The 19,241-nt window shown below is 41.8% G+C and overlaps 12 protein-coding genes across 16 annotated transcripts; 11 read left to right on the top strand and 1 right to left on the bottom strand.

The window, feature by feature from the left end:
* Positions 1-28: 28 nt before the first annotated feature.
* On the top strand, positions 29-2,468 carry Bcpuf6. The gene is made up of 2 exons (XM_001556571.2): positions 29-384; positions 438-2,468. The coding sequence occupies exons 1-2, from the start codon at positions 81-83 to the stop codon at positions 2,282-2,284; spliced, it is 2,151 nt and encodes a 716-aa protein (XP_001556621.1). The 5' UTR covers positions 29-80; the 3' UTR covers positions 2,285-2,468.
* A 314-nt stretch (positions 2,469-2,782) lies between these two features.
* Positions 2,783-4,418, bottom strand: BCIN_11g01560 (hypothetical protein). Its single transcript, XM_024695851.1, has 3 exons — positions 4,149-4,418; positions 4,009-4,098; positions 2,783-3,946 (listed from the first exon to the last, which is right to left on the bottom strand). Exons 1-3 carry the CDS (start codon positions 4,393-4,395, stop codon positions 2,946-2,948), a joined length of 1,338 nt encoding a protein of 445 aa, XP_024551647.1. The 5' UTR covers positions 4,396-4,418; the 3' UTR covers positions 2,783-2,945.
* A 1,041-nt stretch (positions 4,419-5,459) lies between these two features.
* Positions 5,460-6,546, top strand: BCIN_11g01550 (hypothetical protein). 2 transcript variants are annotated; one of them, XM_001556569.2, is made up of 3 exons: positions 5,460-5,572; positions 5,625-5,975; positions 6,087-6,546. In XM_001556569.2, the coding sequence occupies exons 1-3, from the start codon at positions 5,519-5,521 to the stop codon at positions 6,378-6,380; spliced, it is 699 nt and encodes a 232-aa protein (XP_001556619.1). In that variant the 5' UTR covers positions 5,460-5,518; the 3' UTR covers positions 6,381-6,546. The 2 variants fall into 2 exon arrangements, with proteins under 2 accessions (XP_001556619.1, XP_024551646.1); XM_024695850.1 differs by having other exon boundaries at positions 5,625-6,546.
* A 1,127-nt stretch (positions 6,547-7,673) lies between these two features.
* On the top strand, positions 7,674-9,230 carry BCIN_11g01540 (hypothetical protein). 2 transcript variants are annotated; one of them, XM_024695848.1, is made up of 5 exons: positions 7,674-7,844; positions 7,961-8,072; positions 8,153-8,695; positions 8,799-8,922; positions 8,984-9,230. In XM_024695848.1, the coding sequence occupies exons 2-4, from the start codon at positions 7,977-7,979 to the stop codon at positions 8,811-8,813; spliced, it is 654 nt and encodes a 217-aa protein (XP_024551644.1). In that variant the 5' UTR covers positions 7,674-7,844; positions 7,961-7,976; the 3' UTR covers positions 8,814-8,922; positions 8,984-9,230. The 2 variants fall into 2 exon arrangements, with proteins under 2 accessions (XP_024551644.1, XP_024551645.1); XM_024695849.1 differs by having other exon boundaries at positions 8,153-8,922.
* A 105-nt stretch (positions 9,231-9,335) lies between these two features.
* On the top strand, positions 9,336-10,321 carry BCIN_11g01530 (hypothetical protein). Of its 2 annotated transcripts, XM_024695846.1 has the most exons (4): positions 9,336-9,446; positions 9,519-9,787; positions 9,910-9,960; positions 10,070-10,321. In XM_024695846.1, the coding sequence occupies exons 2-4, from the start codon at positions 9,613-9,615 to the stop codon at positions 10,150-10,152; spliced, it is 309 nt and encodes a 102-aa protein (XP_024551642.1). In that variant the 5' UTR covers positions 9,336-9,446; positions 9,519-9,612; the 3' UTR covers positions 10,153-10,321. The 2 variants fall into 2 exon arrangements, with proteins under 2 accessions (XP_024551642.1, XP_024551643.1); XM_024695847.1 differs by having other exon boundaries at positions 9,519-9,960.
* An 882-nt stretch (positions 10,322-11,203) lies between these two features.
* Positions 11,204-11,822, top strand: BCIN_11g01520 (hypothetical protein). Its single transcript, XM_024695845.1, has 3 exons — positions 11,204-11,314; positions 11,378-11,648; positions 11,741-11,822. Exons 1-3 carry the CDS (start codon positions 11,273-11,275, stop codon positions 11,749-11,751), a joined length of 324 nt encoding a protein of 107 aa, XP_024551641.1. The 5' UTR covers positions 11,204-11,272; the 3' UTR covers positions 11,752-11,822.
* A 201-nt stretch (positions 11,823-12,023) lies between these two features.
* Positions 12,024-12,865, top strand: BCIN_11g01510 (hypothetical protein). The gene is made up of 3 exons (XM_024695844.1): positions 12,024-12,214; positions 12,296-12,588; positions 12,654-12,865. The coding sequence occupies exons 1-2, from the start codon at positions 12,167-12,169 to the stop codon at positions 12,488-12,490; spliced, it is 243 nt and encodes an 80-aa protein (XP_024551640.1). The 5' UTR covers positions 12,024-12,166; the 3' UTR covers positions 12,491-12,588; positions 12,654-12,865.
* A 1,723-nt stretch (positions 12,866-14,588) lies between these two features.
* On the top strand, positions 14,589-15,325 carry BCIN_11g01500 (hypothetical protein). Its single transcript, XM_001556564.2, has 2 exons — positions 14,589-14,875; positions 14,946-15,325. The coding sequence occupies exons 1-2, from the start codon at positions 14,822-14,824 to the stop codon at positions 15,273-15,275; spliced, it is 384 nt and encodes a 127-aa protein (XP_001556614.1). The 5' UTR covers positions 14,589-14,821; the 3' UTR covers positions 15,276-15,325.
* Positions 15,326-15,457: 132 nt separating this feature from the next.
* On the top strand, positions 15,458-16,255 carry BCIN_11g01490 (hypothetical protein). Its single transcript, XM_024695843.1, has 3 exons — positions 15,458-15,580; positions 15,670-15,998; positions 16,090-16,255. Exons 1-2 carry the CDS (start codon positions 15,527-15,529, stop codon positions 15,994-15,996), a joined length of 381 nt encoding a protein of 126 aa, XP_024551639.1. The 5' UTR covers positions 15,458-15,526; the 3' UTR covers positions 15,997-15,998; positions 16,090-16,255.
* A 140-nt stretch (positions 16,256-16,395) lies between these two features.
* On the top strand, positions 16,396-17,100 carry BCIN_11g01480 (hypothetical protein). Its single transcript, XM_024695842.1, has 2 exons — positions 16,396-16,574; positions 16,630-17,100. Exons 1-2 carry the CDS (start codon positions 16,485-16,487, stop codon positions 17,068-17,070), a joined length of 531 nt encoding a protein of 176 aa, XP_024551638.1. The 5' UTR covers positions 16,396-16,484; the 3' UTR covers positions 17,071-17,100.
* Positions 17,101-17,445: 345 nt separating this feature from the next.
* BCIN_11g01470 (hypothetical protein) lies at positions 17,446-18,148 on the top strand. The gene is made up of 3 exons (XM_024695841.1): positions 17,446-17,575; positions 17,653-18,047; positions 18,125-18,148. The coding sequence occupies exons 1-2, from the start codon at positions 17,510-17,512 to the stop codon at positions 18,028-18,030; spliced, it is 444 nt and encodes a 147-aa protein (XP_024551637.1). The 5' UTR covers positions 17,446-17,509; the 3' UTR covers positions 18,031-18,047; positions 18,125-18,148.
* A 148-nt stretch (positions 18,149-18,296) lies between these two features.
* On the top strand, positions 18,297-19,146 carry BCIN_11g01460 (hypothetical protein). Of its 2 annotated transcripts, XM_024695839.1 has the most exons (3): positions 18,297-18,521; positions 18,589-19,004; positions 19,084-19,146. In XM_024695839.1, exons 1-2 carry the CDS (start codon positions 18,405-18,407, stop codon positions 18,961-18,963), a joined length of 492 nt encoding a protein of 163 aa, XP_024551635.1. In that variant the 5' UTR covers positions 18,297-18,404; the 3' UTR covers positions 18,964-19,004; positions 19,084-19,146. The 2 variants fall into 2 exon arrangements, with proteins under 2 accessions (XP_024551635.1, XP_024551636.1); XM_024695840.1 differs by having other exon boundaries at positions 18,297-19,004.
* The last annotated feature ends 95 nt before the right edge of the window (positions 19,147-19,241 follow it).

Below are 19,241 nucleotides of genomic sequence, written 5' to 3'. Positions count from 1 at the left end.
TTTTATCAGACAAAAAAAAGTTCCCCAAGTAAACCACGAGGCAGCCCATCCGTGGAAATAAAATCAACAATTGTACCAAAATGGCTCCAGTAACAACATCGAAGACAATGGTGACAGGTATGAAGAGAAAGTCGGCACCTGCGAAAGATGTTCACGTGAAGGAAAATAAAAAGGCAAAAATCGATTCGGGGAAAAAGGGAAAAGACTCAAAATCTAAGTCTAAGCCTGTGAAGAAGGTCGAATCTGAGAGTGAAGAGGATTCAGAATCTGATGATGGAGGAGCTGATTTGGACTCTGCTTCGGCAGATAGCGAGGATGGGGATACGGAAATGAAAGACATTGAAGGCCTACATCCAGACAGAGTCAAGGCTGTTGCCGCAAACAGTGAGCTCACTCCTAGCTTTATATTAGATGGTTTTCATACTTACACATTCCAGGTCAATCATCGAAAGAAGCACACGCGAAACAAAAGCAATTGGCAAATGAGAGAAAGGCCGCAAAACCATTAGCAGATCAATTGGCACGCACAAAGAAGATTTGGGAACGTTTACGCCGAAAGTCGCATGTCCCAAAAGAGGAGAGAAAACAATTGGTCGAGGAGCTTTTCGAGCTCATCACTGGCAGAATCAAGGACTTTGTTCTTAAACATGACAGTGTAAGAGTTGTCCAAACCGCAATCAAATATTCAAACCCAGAGCAAAAACGATTGATCGCAAAGGAGCTTGCTGGAACATATCGTCAATTAGCCGAGAGTAGATATGCAAAGTTCTTGATCGGAAAATTGTTGGTTCAAGGAGATGATGAAATTAGAGATCTTATTGTTCCTGAGTTTTATGGACACGTCCGTCGACTTATCAAGCACCCTGAAGCTGGATGGATCCTCGATGATATCTATCGTGGAGTAGCTACCAAGCAACAGAGAGCTATTATTCTTCGAGAATGGTACGGCGCTGAATTCGCCGTTATGGAGAGAGATACCTCTAAATTCTTGACTGGAGAGCTCTCAGAGATCTTGGCTGCTGAACCTGGAAAGCGAGCACCTATCATGCGATACCTACAAGAAATGATCAACCATCTCCTACAGAAGAAGACTAACGGTTTCACTCTTCTTCACGATGCTATGCTGCAATATTTCCTCAATGCTAAGCCAGGTACTGAGGAGATCACCGACTTTATCGAGTTATTGAAGGGAGACGAGGAAGGTGATTTGATGAAGAACTTGGCATTCACTAAGTCCGGAGCAAGAGTTGTTTGTCTTGCCTTAGCATATGGAGGTGCCAAGGATCGTAAACATATCCTTAAGATGTACAAGGATACATTACAACTCATGGCAGGAGATCCAAATGGTCACATTATCATCCTCACCGCATACGAAGTCATTGATGATACCGTCTTGACTGCGAAGTCTATTTTCCCGGAATTGCTTAGCAAAGATGAAGAGAAGCAAGTCGAGAACATTGCATTCTCCGCCAATGATCTCAACGCCCGTACTACACTTCTCTACCTTTTCCAAGGTCGCTCAAAATCCCTATTCCCAGCAAGTCATAACTCCGATCTCGAAATCCTCGCTGAAGTTGACACAATCAAAACTACTACCTCCAAAAAGGACCCAGAAATTCGTCGCCAAGAATTAGTCAAGTCTCTCTCCCCCTACCTCCTCAAGGCTATCGCCTCTGCCGCTAGAGAACTCATCGCCACATCTTTCGGCTGTCAATTCGTAACCGAGGTTCTTTTCGGCGCCGAAGGAGATAAATCAGCAGCTCTTGAAGCACTCGCCGAAGCTGTATCCGGAGACCCAACATATATTCAACCTCCTGTCGAGGAAGGCGCAATGAGTACAGAACCACCTTCCCATATTGCAAGCACACCTTATGGAGGAAAGATGATTAAAGCTCTTATTGCAGGCGGTCGCTACGACCCAGCTACCAAGTCCGTTGTGTCAATCGTACCAGCATTGAACTTTGCGGATATCTTGTATCCCCATATCAAGGATTTCATTGTTGAATGGGCAACCGGATCCAGTTCTTTCGTCGTAGTTGCATTATTAGAATCCGAATCTTTTGGAGAGAAAGACGAAGTTAAGAAAGTTTTGATTAAGAATAAGAAGAAGTTGGAGAAGGCAGCAAAGGAGGAGACGGCGGAACAGAAGAGTAAGAGGGAAGAGATTGAGGCAAAGGAGAAGGAAAAGAAAGCCAGTGGAAAGGGTGCTGCAAAGAAGGCAAAGGGCGGAAAGGAGAAGACGGTGGGTAATATGGGATCGAGCTTGATTTTGAGCATGATCTGAGCATGCGAGATGGAAATAAGTGGATGAAAATGGGGAAGGGAATGGGGATTTGAAGACAGATAGGTGCACGGATGTATAGAACGAGTGCATTGTAGGAGTCCCGGCGTTGTGTTAAAAAGTGATCCATAGTCTATAGATACCTGGATGCTTTACTAGTATCCAATGTACTCAATATAATGTTGCATAACAAAATACTTTTATTTATTCATCATCGAATTCAAATTGGGATGTGAGAGTTGTTGGAATATGGATGCAAATTTCAAGCAGCGCTCGGGGGTTTCTTGAGCTACCGGTACAAATGATGCCAAATGGGAGTTGTAATTGGAGAATACGTCAAATCGCAATTCTTGCATGGGAATAGTAAGGACCAATATTATATACATACACCTTTAATATGAAATGATCGTGCATGCAAATCGCGAGGGGATAAAGGACCAGAACTTTGGGTTTAAGTGTTGGTGAGGGGGTGGTCATTGTTGTGTGAACAGACTTTTAACTTGTCTTATTTCAATTCTGTATCTATCGAAAAAATCTCAAGGTATATCCAATATTTTGCAACGTCGACGATGTATCCGAATTAACTCCACCTCGTATTGTACATCACTTCCCTATCTAATCTTATCCAACACGAAAAGCACCCACCATTGTGCCTCCTCGCTTCTCACCCCTTAATCGCCAAAGACGCCTTCAAACTCCCTACGACCGCAAAACAAATCAACGGACTGACCGCATACGACACAGTTATAAACTTTGCAATCGCCATCTTTTCTTCCTCGTCCGCACCACTCACATCCGCCAGCGCTGTGAGTTTTGTAGCCGGTGGTCCTGTCGGCATCAACATCAACACAAACCATAATATGGGATCGTTATCCAACCATCCTGTGTGGGAAGCAATGAGATAGATAACTCCGATGCTGATGATGGGCCATAAGATGAATCGGATGAAGCAGATGGTGATGACGACGAGTGAGGGGACTTTGCCGCTGGCTTCACCTTTCTTCATGCGTATGAGGGAAGAGGAAAGTTTGGCGCCTACGACGACGAGTTGGAGGGCGGCGAATAGCTCGCCGATGTTTTTGAGGGAGGTGGTGAGCCAGGCTTTGAAGATACCGCCGGATGAGGGGGGAGCGAAAAATACGCGGTGGAGAGGTGGGGTGAGGCCTAGGATAGCACCGACAAGAGCGCCGAGGAGAGGCGCATTGATGAAACTATAAAGAGTTGACATCACATTTCGAATCTTGCGAGGGATTTTCTTCCATTGTTGCTTTGATTTTTTGGCGATAGTGTTTCTGCCTTGGGCAACAGTGCGGGGAAGAAGAGTGGATGTTTCGTTTGTGTATTCTTCTTCTTCTTGTGCGGTTCGTCCGGCGGAGTTGGTGGGATGGGCATATTCCTCGTCGCTTTCAGTTGGACTGTGTGTATACCTTGGTTTTGAGTCTTCGTCGGGCTCGTCAGGTACTTCTTCGTCATCTAGAATTCTGGGACCGAGGGTGAAGGTAAGACTATTTCCTACCATGGACGAGACGAGGAAATAGGATTTTGCGCGGCTGAGGGCTGCGGAGGATGTGTCGGAGTCGGACATGGTTAGGTTGGTGAAGATACCAGCTGTGTCGAGAGCCTGAATCAAGAGCAGGGGAAGCGCGGTAGTGTTATTGAAGCATACTGGTAAATAGTTAGTGGGTTGATAAATAGGGAAAATGAAAGAGGGGGGAAGGGTAGCTTACAGGCTGGTACACACCAAGCGGGAAATTTAAAAGCTTTTTTGAGAAGCATCCCCAATGCCATTGACGATAAAATATATATCAGAGCCCATACTTCATGATCATCAGCTTTGTACACAGACAGAAAGTTGGGCAAAACTCACTTAATACTGGTATATATCTATATGCAGTATCCCATTTCAATTCCTCTCCAACATTTGTGATTAAAAGCGCAGGTAGAAACAACCTAACAGCCGTTTTCGAAATATCTCTTGCGGAAGACTCCTTCAACAAATTGAATCTCGATGCAATAACTCCATAACTTATTGTTAAGAGGACTGTTAATGAAGCTTGAAGGGCTCCTAGGAAGACAGGGAGAATTCCCTCGGTGGCAGAGTCCGAACTTCCCATAGTTCTCCTGATGCTTTTGGATCGGGAAAAAGAGTGAGGGAAAGGAAAGGATAATAAGGGAATTGTGACAACAAATAAGAAGCATTCAACTTAACTGATATATTTTTACCTGTCGTGTCAATACGCGTTCCAAACCAACCGACGTAGCTCACACGGTTGTAAAATCTTGGTGTCAACGTTGTCTATGTGCATAACGTCATATCGACAGGGGACACAAAGGTCCCACCAACTAATTGGTAAGATTTGTGGGAAGGAGGAGGTCCAATTTATGCAGGTCCTTCTCAATTGATGAAAACAACTGGAAACAAGCTTTCTGATACAGATCTTGGTGGATTGGTTGGCCATTTTGATAGTATAAAAGAAGTGTTTCCTGGAATAGGGCATGCATACCTCGCATGCCTCGCATACATGCTAGTCATTTCATCTCGTATCTCGTGTTGCGTGTGGGAACTAGACGATTAGGATAGCCTTGGTAAAATGTAGGATCAAGTGTCCGTACAGTATCGAGGAGAGGAACATCTTGGGATACACATGTACTCGATAATTATCCATCTTATTCATGGAAGACGTTCATCGCTAAGGGCAAAGGCATTATTATCATGAGGAAGAAGGGATTTGGGTGGTAAGACCAGTAAAGTGGACTGTGCCCACCACATCTTCCACCATCGTTTGCTGCACGTCACATGTACCTCTCTCGAACATACCGACTCCTTTAACTCGATGTATTCAAATGAATCACCAGATTGATTCCCTTTGGATAAATATCTCTGAGCAAATACTTTTGGTACGCCTTCAAGCGAAGCTGTATCATGCATAACGTTATCGAAAGTTCGGGTTCAGTCAGAATGGGCAAATGTATACAAGGATATATGTAACCTTAGTTGTTGTTGGTAGCAGACCCCGATCATACGAAGCTTCTAAGTAACAGACAAAACCTCTGTTGAAGCTTGTAACGTAGGTAGGGTTTAATTGTTGTCAATCAAAGGACAGGTGTGAAGTGAAAAATGCGCTCTGCGTAGATTTCTTCGTGCATGATACACTATTCCTGGCCATCATTCCTACTTGCTTTTTACAGCATCAATTACAATCTTAACACGACCTACAATGATTCATCATCCGCAAAATGCCACCAACTCTTTATATTTCTCGACACGCCAAGGCCGAGCACAATATCAAGGTTCGTTTTGCTCCTCTCTCCATAGATACTTCATATACTGATCCCGTGACAGCACCGATTCCATATTCCAGATCCAATCTTGACTCCCAGAGGTCATACAGAATGTCGGAATCTCCGCAAAACATTTCCACATCATAACAAGATTGACCTCATTCTCTCATTGCCCCGTCGCCGTGCCATTCAAATCACCCTTTTTGCATTTAGCAATACACTCGCTCAACTTGAGGATCCGTATCTTCTAGTACCTAATGCTCAAGAAGTTATCGCAAAGCCTTGTGATACAGGGGTTTCAATATATGTGTTAAGGGCTGTGGAGATTCCAGAAATTTTCAAGGAAGAGGGATTAAGCTTTGGCACGGAGAAGATTGGTTTTGGTTTAGTGAAGGATGAATGGAATTCGAAGGTTGGCATAATATTCTTGCTACCATTTGAAAATCAAAATCTTGGGAAGACATCAGAAGGATTCTACAAATTCAAAATGGTTTGATATGACTGATACTGTGTTTTTTTCCAGAAAGGTTTCTATGCGCCTGATCCTGAAGCCATCCAAGCACGAGCTGCTGCTCTCCGAGTATGGCTCTATGGGATTGAAGCACAACACGTTGTTTTAGTAACACACGGAGGTTTCCTTCATTACTTAACCGAGGATGGGACAGTCAGCGATCCGATGAAAGGGGTTTCTCACATGTCTCTTACTTCCTCCTTGGAAAATCGTCTTATAACCAATAGTTTGTGGTTACAACAATTGCGAAGTTCGAATATTCACATTTACGAAAGACTCGACGGCAGAAATGGCTCATGTCTTTGAAGTTCAATAGGAGTAGCAGGTTATGAAGACTGAAAACACTATTCTTGCGGAATCGGATGAGGTTGGATGATTCCTGGAGTACCTATTTCTTTTCCTTTGGCTGGCTATTGCTAGCTAGAACGTCTATCAGATTCTCAAGTCAATTAATGGTGGGTGTCGTAATCCATTGGGTAATCTTTGGATCGCTAGTATTGAGCCGTGGAAGCCCGTCTCTGACCCTAGTGGCAAGATGGATATAGCTGATATTGACAGGACCCCTAAAGAACACACTGAGAATGGTGCCGATTGAGTCATATAGCCCAAAAAATAACGAATGATGCTGATTATCACGTGGATGTTGTAGACTAGTTTCATTGCTAAGGAATCCTGCGGACTCTAACGGTGGGGGGACCGGGACGAAAGACCCAAAGACACCGCCCACGGCGTTTCGCTAAGCTACGAAAATGTGACCATGAAGTTTTTTGTTCCCGAAAATAAGCTATATGTTACTGACGCTGTACGTGGAATCATTTTGGTCATTGCAGTGTCTCTGTCGCTGGTAATTGCTTGGATCTCTCTCTGTCTCTCTCTCTCTCTCTCTCTCTCTCTCTCTCTCTCTCTCTATCTGATCCCGGTAAGCCATAGCCGTGGTTGAGATCACTGTTCAAACCTTGATTTTGTTTGTAAATATCATCGACGCTACAGTTGAGACCAGCGGATGTGCCTTGACTGGCGCTTTGAGTGTTGATTTACCTTTTCTAGAGCTATTCTGACCGTTATAGCATTACGAGCGCTGAAACTTCAATCTCCATAAAAGAAGGCGATACAATGATCATTTGATGACTTTGCTCTGAAAATATAGCCATTAGAAGCTAATAATGTGTTCTTGTAGGAATTCAGTACTAGGCGGTGTTTATACCTCTAATTCGCCGCTTGAAAAGCACCAGTTTGGATAATCTACCAAAAGAACAATTCTTTCTTGAGCTGAATGGTGGGTTGGCGAGAAGATGGGATAGGACAGGATTATGTTCATTTTTGGAAAATCTAACGTGGATGTTGATTCTTTTGTTTAAAGGAATTTTGATGCTTCCCTGGCCATTGGTTATCTTGGTTGGAGTGAAGTATGAATTTTTTGAGCAGCTGGTAAAAGTTTTGAAGTCATTCTTGATGGTAAGGTGGACACAATCGTTCCTTCCCTTTCGACATCACTTTAGACACGTGATGGTAACAGCATAGACAGAAGCTGCCGATCAGAAGCGAGACTTCTGTGTAATCCTTCCGATTTAAGCTGAGGTTGAATTCTCCTCACTTCAAGGTTTTTCAAGAAGGGTTTCGTGTAACCCGCATCAAATCACTTCTGCAATTATCATAATTTCATCTCGTCTCATTTGTCTTCATTCTCTGCACGAAAACATACAACTTCCATCTTATACTGACCTTTCAATTTCAATTCTCATGCTCCGGGTTTCAATCTGTGTGATTAATGTAAGTCTTTCATGCATCAACTCGATTTCCTTGTCTGCCAATATACTCAAGTACATAAATGAGAGCATATACCAAATCATCGACCATCTTACACTCAAATATCTAACCCCTTCCAGATCTACCACCGCTGCAATGAACGCTCAACAGGAACTGGAGAGAGCTGGAATTCTCGGTGCTACCATGGCACCTGGAAATTCTGTGACTGTGATTCATCGGCAACAGGTATCGGTATGTTTTCTTTTGAGATTCTTGTCTGCCTATCATTTTGGCGGCGAAAATGACTAATCTATTGTTTGTTTGTTGTGTAGCCCGCACTTTTCAATCGCATCAAAAATCTCGAAATGGCCAACGTCGGAGCGAAGACAAGACGCGTGGAGCAAGAAAAGAAGCTTTCATCTCAAACAAGCAGAATACAAAGTCTGGAAAGCCGCTTGTGGAATCGGGAACAACAACTTGATAGTCAAGCCATAGAGATTAAAACTCTTCAGACGGAGATTGCAGACCTCAGGACATTCCGAGAGGCTGATATGGTCACGATCAAGCGTCATGAATTTTTAATCAAGCATCACGGCGACTTTCTTAAGGATCGAGTTCACAAGCAGTTGAAATATTTCAAAGAAAGCTTGAAGTCGGAGATGATCAAAAGCAATGACCAAGAACGCAAGTTGGACGACAAGTTAGCTTTATATCAATCTATGTTGATGGAAAACCAGAAGCGCGAACTGCGCGAGGAGCTTGCATTACATGAGGCAAACCTAATTCAGAAAGCTAAGCAGATGATTTTGACTGAATTGTTGGGTCTAGAGACTCGACCTGATGGAGATATTGGCCGCAAGCCTGATCTTCAAATTGTATGTTCTTCCAATATTCATGGAGTTTATGGCCCAATTCAAGTCACAAAATCCATATTCAAGACGAATATGATCAAACACTAAATTTTGGACGTCTTGATAGAAAATGGAACCTTGAGTGGACTAGATTTCGACAAATGAGGACCTGTATTCATACGCACTGATTTTGATGCAGCAAATATCACGAATGCCGTGTGCCACATTACTGGACCAGGGTTAGAAACCAGGTACGCCGCATTGACCGCCCGAAAAGAGTGCAAAAGGCTTATTAGTGGTCTGAAAATATAGTTGTCTTAACGTCTTGTCTCTTTATAGGAGAAAGAGCTCACATTAATGGATCAGTATCTACTCTTAGCTTTGGAGTATAGATGGAAACATGTGGTGGTAGGTAGTTATAATATTCCAGAAGAAGATTTGCAAAAGTTTGGAAGACTAGGAGCTCAAGATGTATATTAAAGACCTCAAAGTTTGCTTTTTCTCTGATATTCTTTGTGAATATCATTGTCAGATCCACACTACAATGTTAAATGTTCCAAGCAATAGTATTTTTTCTACGGCTTTTATGGATGAACGACACTTGCCATCCATCAATTATTCACTTCTCTTTCTCACTACCCTGAAGCCATCCCACGAACCTTTCGAATTTTTTTTTTACATAAACTACCCCAGGGATAGTTCCATAACTCAGACCAGTCTTGATTCTACGGATCAAGAAAAAATGACTGAATCTCTAGAGCTTGAAGATGGCTTCGTAAGTTTAATTTTCACATCTATTCTATCTCTTTCACACTTGCTTGAGAATTTACTGAAAATTTCAATGAAGAAAAAGTCGTGCGCGGCTTTCGACCAGAACGCACTCGAATTAAACAAACAAATCGAAGCCACACAAGAAGAGCTTCAGCGGCATAAGGAAAAGAATGACGGGCACATTGCAGAGTTGGAGGGGATTCAAGAGCGGCTGGAGAAGATTAAAAAGAAGTTACAAGAGACAGGTGCTGACCACAAAGATTGTTGTGGTTTGGCTGACTCCGGTCGTGAGGATGGAAATGGAGATAAGAGTAAAGATGGGCAGGTTGGAGAGCTGTGATGTCAGTAAGTAGGCACGTTGAATTTTAACCGGTGGTTTTGCCACATTTGAGTGAGCTTCCTGATACCTTCAACTCGAACTTCTTGTTCGTTATACTCACCTCTTATACGGTCTGACCTAGATCTAGTTGGGCGTCCCGCAGGAATCAACACAAAACTTGCACGCAAGAACCAGAAATGTTCGTTCATATCGTCTTCAAATCCCGCAGTGAAAGAGGTCTTCTAGTTGCTTCCACGTGTTACTATCCGCTGCGTGTAAAGACAAATGCTGATATCTCTTTCTCGAAGTCATGAAACTTAGTATCGTCGGGTCACAGAATAAATTCGATATAACACAAGGACTGGATATAGGTACTAGTGAAAGAAACTAGTGGCAGACCTACGTATCCGATATGACTTGATGGGAACTCTGTGGAAATGGACTTTTGGGACGAAAGGCGCTTAGGCAAATTCTAAAGACATTGGCAATGATCATGCTGGGATTATAGAAAGGAGAAAAATCACAAAGAGGTTGAACGTAGCGCTGATAGACCTTTATCATTCATGATTTAGATGCACAAACGTGAAGCATAATTTTGTTACACGATTCCGGTATTCAACACGGTCTAAAATGTTGCTGCTTTCCGGTAACAAACAGTAAATTATAAATCATCTCACCGAAATACAACTGCCCTACGTATTGGCCCGATCTTTGGCAGTGATCTTTCTCTATTGGTTTTCCTGTTATGAAGAAATCATAAATCATAAATCTGCAAACCACAAATCGCTCGACTCCAAGCCCCAAAAATATTGATAACCCTTTCCAACCTCTACACAAGGAACTTTGAACTGCTACCAAGCATCAAGGGTGTCTCCACCATTCCTTCAAGTGGTCTTGAGTTGGAGTTCGGATATTTTTTGTTTCCTTTGTGCTAATAAGATACCAATAGAGAAACCAGCACTTTGGATATACTCAGATCCGTAACGAGCTTGCTGTACTTCTCGCTAGTTTTCAACGAGGTCTACGAGAGAACAGACTGGATATCAAAGCTCTTGTTTTGGAAAAGATAGATGCAGAGATGACAGGAACCTACGAGGCTTAATGGGTTTTGCTAAGATTAATGTCGTTATCAATATCATTTAAGCATTATCCATAGGTCGTAGATGCCATGTATTACAGCAATGAGAATTGCATCTAGGGAGGAGGCTCCAAAGATCACCGAGCAAGAAATTTTCAATCGATCTAACGTTAGTTCTTCTTCTGAAGAATGAAAAGAAGTATCAAGCACTTCCCATATTCCGTTAAGATCTGTTCCTAGAGTTTTGCATGCTCGTCGTACCTTTGATAAAGTGAGCTCTTAAATTAGCGAGCTATATTGCTCATCAAGTCTCGAAGTGTTCCAGATACTTGACTTTCTCAGCTCCAGTCTCAAATCCCAACTTGGTCTTTACCAAGCCTCTCAGATCAAGACATAATTCTCTTTCAACGTAACCTAATACAACAACCTTGAAATGCCTTCCAGAATCGAAGAAAATAAATACGAAATCATGGATGTAAGTTGGCCGATACGAGATTCTCCCTGATCAATACCAAGCCATTCTGACCCTATCTCCCAGCTGCTTTTCAGAATCAACCCTGCCAGAAACAATATCAAAGAGAATGCACTGCAAATCGAACAAATCCTAGCCTCTGGTGTTATTACTCAAGAAGAAGACTTCACAGTCAGAACTTGCAGAAGGATGATCAAATTTTCGAGTAGTCTATTGGCTTCTTATAAGTATTACTTATCGTGGTGCATGTGCGCGGAAGGACTCAGTGATGAAGAGAGAATCGAGGCGGAGAGAAAGGCATACTTGCTTCATCAAGCTGCTTGGGCTTGCATGCAAGGTAATATACTCCATTTCTTGTTCGACTTAGCTCGCCAGATTTCTACGTGAGACGAATTTTGAATAAATGTGACTAATACTACTTTTTAATAGAACCCATATAAACTTCAGAGCAAGTTAGGTCAATTCGAGGCGTCTGTTGCGGGAAAGGATATACAGAAAATGGGACACAACATGCGTTGAGCTTGCAGTCATTTGGCTCTGGGATGACAGATTTGATATTCGAAGAACTTCACGCTTGTTCTGATCTATGATAGGTGATTAGTAATACAAATTAGAAATGTTCTCTGGAAACACATTCAATTTTTGAGAGTGAACACACATGACCTTGTCTGCTTCCTCTGGCATAGAACGTGACTTTAAACTTCCTACTCATGGATAATGTTTATACCCCACAATTCCTCGAAAGACACACAATCTCACCAAACTCTCATTCATGTTTAAAAGTAGCCTCAACCTTCTACAATCCAAAGTTTACGAACACTGCCTTCAATTAAATAAAACTCATTCCTAAGCAAAATGGCCTATCTCCACACTGCTAGACTGAATGATCAACTTATGAGACTTGTAAGCTTCAGCCTTATCTTCCCCCCTCCCCCCTCCCCCCCTCTTTCCACATCACAAATAACCCTAACAGTTCCTCTCCAGCGTCAAGCTGTTAGAGATCTTCAAGGATCATCTGAAACGCTTGATGAATCATTGATCGAGCTTATGAGACAGGTTGAAGAAATGGCACGCGATATTGTTCTAAGAGTCGCAGAAATAGAGAGAGAACTGGCTTTGATATCGGCATTCGGAGCTCTAGAGAACTTGCGCAATCTCGTCAGAGAAGCTGGGGAATGATGGGATGTTATCGATGGGAAGAATGTGAATTGGCTCGGATTGCTCTACTGTATGGTCGATCGCTGCCCCTTCAGCAAGAGCCCGAGCTAGCAGAACAAGTAAGTTTTAATTCGCATTCTTCCCATTTTCTCATTCAGAACTGATGATTGGCTTCTTTCTACAGCATGAGGAATTTGAACAAGACGGGGAACAACTTCGGATCTGAAGGAGAAGAGACAGTCCGTCGTTGGCGCCAAAGAAGGGCTATCACGAGAGCACGTTTAGCTTTTGAGAATCTGCGAAGTGTTGTTGAGGAGACAATCCTGCAATGCGATGGGAACTAGGGAAGTGCTGGAAGGAAAGGGAAGATAGGGAATTTGCTGAGGCTGCGAAACAAATCATGGCTTGGGCTCTAGGCCAGGTTCAAAATACTGGTGCTAGATAGTCCTTATCATTTGAAACAATTTCTTCTTAACATGTTCTAGTTTTACGTGAGGAAAAGCTCCCTTTCCGAAAATACACTTGTGTATGTGCATGGATAGGATGACAAATAACAGGCAAGACGGGAGTTGTCAATGTAATTTGATATGGAAGGCAAAAAAGAAGAAGAGTTCTAAAACAGATGTATCATGCTACTGGAAGTTCTAGGGGTCTACAGGCTCGAACAGTCTGTAGCAGATATGCAACAAAAACCTGTCAAGTCTTCCAGCACGTGCCACACAGAGCGAATGTTTATCATTTATTAGACTAAGAGGAATTTTACTAATACGTTAGTGATCGGCACACCTGGTATAGAATAAGGTTGCATGATCATTGTCTGAGAACTTTGAAAAAACTAAAACCGGTTTGGGTGGAGTGGAAATAGATCTCTTGCTTCTAGATGTGGATAAGGTTATTCCGCTTAAGTACACTAGTGGGGATTAATAAATATTTTGAGTAGGTAGTTCTAGATATCCAGGAAACTTCATGATTGCGCACTAGCTGCTGCATTGAATTACAAACCATTAACAGCTTGGTAGATTATGAGCACAAGAGAAAGAATTGGTTAATAAACAAGAGGCGGATGAAGAGAACAAGGTAGAACAGCCGCCCGCCTTCCACGCAAGAGATTCATGGGATGTAGATGTATAAGTACTGAATCAACAATAGGCGCTGGAGGTTATGAATAGCATTTTAGATCTTTTTTTGCTTGCCAAATCATACACCTCTATCAAAGAGTCATCTTGCACTCTAGACTACCATTTCCCAATGACAAGACTGACGCCAAGTTTTCTCAAATTCTTCTGCAAGACGGATGGGATTGGTCCTTGTCGTGTTTCAAGATTCCCTTAAAGACAAGTCTGCATGGATAAGTACTGATCATCTCCTCAGTCGCTGGTCTTCGGGCGCCAAGAATTCGCTTATGTTGGGCTGGTAGATAGAGATTAGCTTGAATGCTTGTTGAACCTCAAAGTGGGAGTGATGTACTGGATAAAGTCATGGTTTGTGGGATATGAAGGGGAGTTTGAAGGGGATGTAATGAGATGGGAAATACAGAGAGCTCTGGCTGGTAGGGAGAACACCGTTTAGTGGAGATGGAGCTAGCGAGGTGAATTATTAGACTATTGCTTTGCATTGTAAGTTACTACAGCTCACTCATAGTCCTTCACGGCTTCTTGGATGATGTACCTCTATAGGAGGTAGATAAACAGTAAATAAACAATTGGACTTGTAGCATATTCAGTTATCTAAGAAGTAGGATGTTGGTAGACTAATTCTACGCCCTTTTCATGAAGTTTCAAGATCGGCATGAAGGTTGCAGTGATGGGTTTAGATTATCTTTTGAATGAACGTAGCTTTATAGGATAGATCATCTACATGTATGTGGACTCCACATTTCTTTGAGTGAATTCTTAATTTCTTCATGTTTTGGGGTTTACAGTATGAAGTGTTTTGTAAAGATCTTTACACAAACTAGAGATTATCAAAACATTATGTGATTTTATCTATCATACTTTTTGCACTATGTTCTACTATCAGAACAGAACTATATGGCATCAGTATTAAATGCTCTGAAGAACCAGCATGTATAGCTAGGTAGCTCACCTTAACCCCCTCTCAACATAATTCACTATACCTCGCACAAGTTCACTCGTGTAAATGAAATAATCCACAAGCTGTAGGAAGTTTTAACCTTCTTATATATTCTTCAGTCTCTCTAGCAATTAGAGATTATGACATGTCACGACTGACTCAACCCTTACACTGTCGACATACCGAAGTGAGGTTATCATTCCATATCAGTCCTTCTTCGACTTCTTCAACTTTGCAAAGACATCACCCAGATTCTGATCTACATTCGCAAACCACAAAATGGCATCACAAGAGACATCTGAAATGATCGCAGATATTGGAACACTCACCCTGGTAAGTAGAATCAGGCAGTCCTCATCGTTTTCCTCGGATATATGAAATCTAATTCACGCCATCTATTTAGGACGATCTTCGCCAGTTCCTACCAGTAGCAAAAGAAAAGATTCAAGTATACATCGATACACTCTTAGAATCTACAGCATATGGTCGCCGATCAGAAGAAGAAGCTCGCTCCACAATTGCATTGTATGAGCGCTTCCCTGTAGAACAACAAGAAAAACATAAGCAGCTTTTAGACTCCTTGGTGGAAATGCTCAATAGATTGGTTGTTTGTCGTGCGGATGGTGAAAAGCAATTGCATGAGTTTATTGCAGAGTCTATTAGCATAGAGAGGGCATGCATCAAGCGAATTGAGGAGTTGATGGCGAATGATGAGACTGGAAGATATATTTGAAAATACCTCTCTGGCAAGATGAAATAAATTTCTATGTCTTCTGGATGTCAGTAGCTTTTCAAAGTGAATTTGATGTTAAAAGTCTTCAACCCACGTTATCTTATCTCTAGTGAATATTAGACTTGTGACATGTTTCGCGAAATGATCTTTTATTTGGTGGCTTTAATAAATCCTTGCATCAAGCTTTTAAATATCTCCAAACTTTCCAAATCCTCTACCCAAAACTCCATCTTTGAACTTCATCTACAAACATGGATGGAATGAAACCCGCCGAGCTGGTCGCAAATTTCAGAAAATTCGATCTCGTGAGTAATTAAAGACGCCGATATTACCATCTAGGTCGTCTACTTTCTTCATGCGTAATAAGAATGCCTTACTAATTTAAGCATCTTAGGCCCAAACACGTCAAGCAATGTCAACCTTCCAAGCACAAAGCGATATAATTGCCAGTGATTTAACGAAAGCGAGGAAATTAATTTACGATATCGAAGAGCAACTTCGATTGTGGGTTGACGGATATGAACGATCTTCTCATAGATCAAGGCAGAAAATGGAGCCAGAGATCCGTAGATTGTTGAAAAACGGCGAAAATGCCTTGCTGGAGTTGAAGAAACGTCAAGAGGTTCTTGAGAAGGCAGAAAAACGTGGCATTGCTATTGATGAGTTGTTGAGAAAGCATTTGAAGAGCTTGCTGGAGAGAGAGATGGGACAAAATGCATGAGGGTATGTTGTGTGGAACGATTTTCTCTTCGGTCTTGGGTTTATTTGTCTTCAATTCTAGCATCAATTACTAATGCTTCTTCGTTTCAAACAGAACAGACAGATCCAAAGATCTTAAGTGGGGGCAAATGATTCAGCTTGCGGGTGGAAATCATGGTCATTGCAGTGCAGAAAGGGGAGGTTAAAGTTAGCAACTATGCATGGCCGCTCAAGGACCACGTACTTGACTAGATTACTTCGAATGTAGATCAATACTTCCATCCAGTTTGTCTTCGATCATAAAAGTGAAATAAATTCTTTCCCTTTACGTACCTCTGGTTGCATCCACTTAAAATCAATCTTTCTCCATCTCCATCTCCTTCTCAGAAAGTCCCCAGTCTTGAACTTTTCCAACCTTCAAGCAGACCTTACTCCTCGAAGTATTCAACCTCTGTAAGGAGATTTACCTCACTCAAAATTCTAAACTTATCATTATATCCCAATTTCAACATGGAACCAAAAAGAACTGCCTCCAAGATGATGGGGAGCGCTGCCAATGCTGAGGATGGTCCCCTCAAGAGAACGAGTAATCTAGATTCCGTGTTTTCCAACATTCATACATCTCCATGGTTATGTTTACTTATGCAATGTTCAGATAAAATATATGCTCAAAGAAAATGCAGACAAAGTCACTTTCAGCAATGCAGAAACTGAAGAATTTGAAATTCTCATCCGACACAATGATCTAGATATCGCACGACATAAACACTGGATCAAAATATGGGGAAAAAACATCTCAAACTCTCAGAAGTCGATACAGGAGCTCGAGAAAACAATTAAAGGGTACAAGGAAGACATTGAGAAGAAGAGACAGGAAATTGTGGAGTTGAAACAAGAAGAGGAAGTGATTCTGGCAATTGAAAAGCAAGGGGAGGCTCGCGAAGAGGAGTTGCAAAGATTCGTGAAAGAGGAAATGACGAAGTTTTTGGAAGGAAAATTGGAGAAAGAGGGCTTGTCGCTAGAGGAAGAGGGCGAGGAAGCTCAGGATGAGAAGGTTGCCGCCGATGGGGAGAAGAAGATGATAAAAAAAAAATAGATATGGGACAGAACGCTGCAATGTGAGTCAATGTCTTTCAATTTACGTTAATCACTCGTTTTATTTTCTATCAATACTAATTCACTTTTACGAAAAGATGCCCAGCTTTAAATTAGAAATCGGTGCCTCCGGGACTAGGATTCGTAATATATGAAAAGGTTGCAATTATCAGAGTGAAATGATATGGCAGTGAAGTTTTAATATCATCAGATTTATTCAATGATAATAAAAGACTTCATCATTATTCACTTCAATCTTGAATAGTGAGATAAATGTTAGCGTCGTGCCTTTAATCGAGTCTCCAGAAATTATTTCATCGGCTGGTTCTGTTCACAAACTACTTCGTTCGACATCCATAACCCCTTCATCTTCACAGAAACTTAAATTTCGAACATCCTCAACTCTGACCCCAAATTTTGGTATTCTGTCTACTATCAAAATGCCCATAAAAAGAAACGATCTTGAGATGGCCTGTGAGACTAGACTAGACGCCCCCCTCCAGAAGGTCAGTAAAGCCAACGTTTTTTCGTTTTCATACGCAAGTCATTTTGAAGGCATCACTGACACTGCATTACTTCTTAGGTCACGCAAACTCTCATAGAATTTCAAACTACTATTGGCAACAAAACAAGAAGCTTGAAATCCCTCGAATCGGACGCCATAACCACTAAATCTGAAATTGAGAGAGACGAGGAGGAAATCCGACAAATCAAAGAGAGAATCTTGAGAAAACGAGAACAAATACTATTGGCTGAGCACAAAGCTCAAGTAGTTAGAGGTCAAATTGGTGAATTCAAAGAAAAGGAGAAATTTCTTCTAGCGGTGCAAAATGGGGGAGCGGAGTTTTTGAAGACACTTTTGGAGACTGGAAAGTGGGAATTAGAGCAGGGTATCAAAGAGGCATGGGTAGAGGAAGGAATGGCATCTAAGAAAGATGAAGATCGAAAGCAAGAAGACTGAAGACGATTTATGATGGTGTAAGTCACAATTTCTCTTCTCAATGCGCAATTTATCTTGCCTCCATGAACAGATACTGACACTATCTCTTTTATAGATCTCCAAATAAACAGCAGTGTCAGAAGTCATTCGTGGGAAGTGGGAAACTAAGTCGTGGGACGTGGGAGAATTTTAAATTGATCAGCTAGATTTGACTGAATCGGAAATAAACACTTCAAATTTAGAAGGTCAAATTTGCTTTGCTGGCTGGGTCTTCTTTGCCTTCTCTTGATATTCGCTAGTTCTTCCCACTTCCTGTTTATCTTCCCCAATCTTCCTCAGTAATCCAACTTCCATCAAGTCTTCGATATTTTTTAGGATCCCACAATTTCTACAGCATGATCAGATTCCAAAGAAACCCCGATATTACCCAGATTACAACTATGCCATCGAAAAGAAACTTCTTCGAGATGTCTGGAGATGCCGCAAACACCAAGGCTCACCCTCTTGACCTTGTAGGTTACCATCAGGCTTCTTCTGTACAAATGCAGAAACAAGCTAATCAGAATCATTCTATTACAGATTAAAGATGCCATTGAAGTCCACGAGAAGATAGTAAAACACAAGCATCAAGCCATTCAAAAAGCAGAACAATCTATCCTACGAAATCAGCTGAAGATCGAGGAATATCAAAACAAAATTGAAGAACTTAAAAAGCTGAATATCAATTTGGAAGATGAGCATGCAGAAGCGAGAGAATTTGTTAGAAACGCTGAAGTAGAAGGCAGAGTACTCAAGGCTACCAAAAAGCGAGGAGAGGAACTCGAAAAAGAATTGTTAGATAGTGCAAAGAAGGAGTTCGCGGATAAGATGGAGGTTATGCTTCAGGAGACCGAGAGTCAGATGTGTCTGAAGCAAAATATATTGCTGCAGATAAAGCGCGAGGCAGATCCATGAGGTTATCAAAAAGGAAACAACTCAGACCATGGCTTATGGATGTATGTATCTTCTGATCAGATTTATTCCGTTTCCGCCTCCAATTCCACTCAAGCACTACTAACAGTACCCCATATCCAGATCTCAGAAACAAATACAAAAGTCAGTATGTGCGATACTAATGCTAGAGCACGGGAGTGGCCATCAATACGGATAGTACAGTTTGGTCGGGTCATGGAAATGTCTCATGGTCTTTTATCTTGAAAAAGATAGCATTAAATGAAGTTCATCTGCGTAAA

Source organism: Botrytis cinerea, chromosome 11 (assembly GCF_000143535.2).
Source record: "Botrytis cinerea B05.10 chromosome 11, complete sequence".
Taxonomy (NCBI): domain Eukaryota; kingdom Fungi; phylum Ascomycota; class Leotiomycetes; order Helotiales; family Sclerotiniaceae; genus Botrytis; species Botrytis cinerea.
This window is presented reverse-complemented; position numbering and strand designations above follow the sequence as displayed.

Coding starts and splice junctions, on each gene's coding strand:
- Bcpuf6 (XM_001556571.2), top strand. CDS start 81: ATGGCTCCAGTAACAACATCGAAGACAATGGTGACAGGTATGAAGAGA. Junction 385..437: donor CAAGGCTGTTGCCGCAAACA/GTGAGCTCACTC, acceptor TACACATTCCAG/GTCAATCATCGAAAGAAGCA.
- BCIN_11g01560 (XM_024695851.1), bottom strand. CDS start 4,395: ATGGGAAGTTCGGACTCTGCCACCGAGGGAATTCTCCCTGTCTTCCTA. Junction 4,099..4,148: donor TAGATATATACCAGTATTAA/GTGAGTTTTGCC, acceptor ATGATCATGAAG/TATGGGCTCTGATATATATT. Junction 3,947..4,008: donor CGCTTGGTGTGTACCAGCCT/GTAAGCTACCCT, acceptor ACTATTTACCAG/TATGCTTCAATAACACTACC.
- BCIN_11g01550 (XM_001556569.2), top strand. CDS start 5,519: ATGCCACCAACTCTTTATATTTCTCGACACGCCAAGGCCGAGCACAAT. Junction 5,573..5,624: donor AGGCCGAGCACAATATCAAG/GTTCGTTTTGCT, acceptor ATCCCGTGACAG/CACCGATTCCATATTCCAGA. Junction 5,976..6,086: donor AGGATGAATGGAATTCGAAG/GTTGGCATAATA, acceptor GTTTTTTTCCAG/AAAGGTTTCTATGCGCCTGA.
- BCIN_11g01540 (XM_024695849.1), top strand. CDS start 7,977: ATGAACGCTCAACAGGAACTGGAGAGAGCTGGAATTCTCGGTGCTACC. Junction 8,073..8,152: donor TTCATCGGCAACAGGTATCG/GTATGTTTTCTT, acceptor TTTGTTGTGTAG/CCCGCACTTTTCAATCGCAT.
- BCIN_11g01530 (XM_024695846.1), top strand. CDS start 9,613: ATGACGGGCACATTGCAGAGTTGGAGGGGATTCAAGAGCGGCTGGAGA. Junction 9,788..9,909: donor GTTGGAGAGCTGTGATGTCA/GTAAGTAGGCAC, acceptor ACCTAGATCTAG/TTGGGCGTCCCGCAGGAATC. Junction 9,961..10,069: donor TGCACGCAAGAACCAGAAAT/GTTCGTTCATAT, acceptor TCTTTCTCGAAG/TCATGAAACTTAGTATCGTC.
- BCIN_11g01520 (XM_024695845.1), top strand. CDS start 11,273: ATGCCTTCCAGAATCGAAGAAAATAAATACGAAATCATGGAT. Junction 11,315..11,377: donor ATAAATACGAAATCATGGAT/GTAAGTTGGCCG, acceptor CCTATCTCCCAG/CTGCTTTTCAGAATCAACCC.
- BCIN_11g01510 (XM_024695844.1), top strand. CDS start 12,167: ATGGCCTATCTCCACACTGCTAGACTGAATGATCAACTTATGAGACTT. Junction 12,215..12,295: donor ATGATCAACTTATGAGACTT/GTAAGCTTCAGC, acceptor GTTCCTCTCCAG/CGTCAAGCTGTTAGAGATCT.
- BCIN_11g01500 (XM_001556564.2), top strand. CDS start 14,822: ATGGCATCACAAGAGACATCTGAAATGATCGCAGATATTGGAACACTC. Junction 14,876..14,945: donor ATATTGGAACACTCACCCTG/GTAAGTAGAATC, acceptor CCATCTATTTAG/GACGATCTTCGCCAGTTCCT.
- BCIN_11g01490 (XM_024695843.1), top strand. CDS start 15,527: ATGGATGGAATGAAACCCGCCGAGCTGGTCGCAAATTTCAGAAAATTC. Junction 15,581..15,669: donor ATTTCAGAAAATTCGATCTC/GTGAGTAATTAA, acceptor TAAGCATCTTAG/GCCCAAACACGTCAAGCAAT.
- BCIN_11g01480 (XM_024695842.1), top strand. CDS start 16,485: ATGGAACCAAAAAGAACTGCCTCCAAGATGATGGGGAGCGCTGCCAAT. Junction 16,575..16,629: donor GAACGAGTAATCTAGATTCC/GTGTTTTCCAAC, acceptor TGCAATGTTCAG/ATAAAATATATGCTCAAAGA.
- BCIN_11g01470 (XM_024695841.1), top strand. CDS start 17,510: ATGCCCATAAAAAGAAACGATCTTGAGATGGCCTGTGAGACTAGACTA. Junction 17,576..17,652: donor TAGACGCCCCCCTCCAGAAG/GTCAGTAAAGCC, acceptor ATTACTTCTTAG/GTCACGCAAACTCTCATAGA.
- BCIN_11g01460 (XM_024695839.1), top strand. CDS start 18,405: ATGATCAGATTCCAAAGAAACCCCGATATTACCCAGATTACAACTATG. Junction 18,522..18,588: donor AGGCTCACCCTCTTGACCTT/GTAGGTTACCAT, acceptor ATTCTATTACAG/ATTAAAGATGCCATTGAAGT.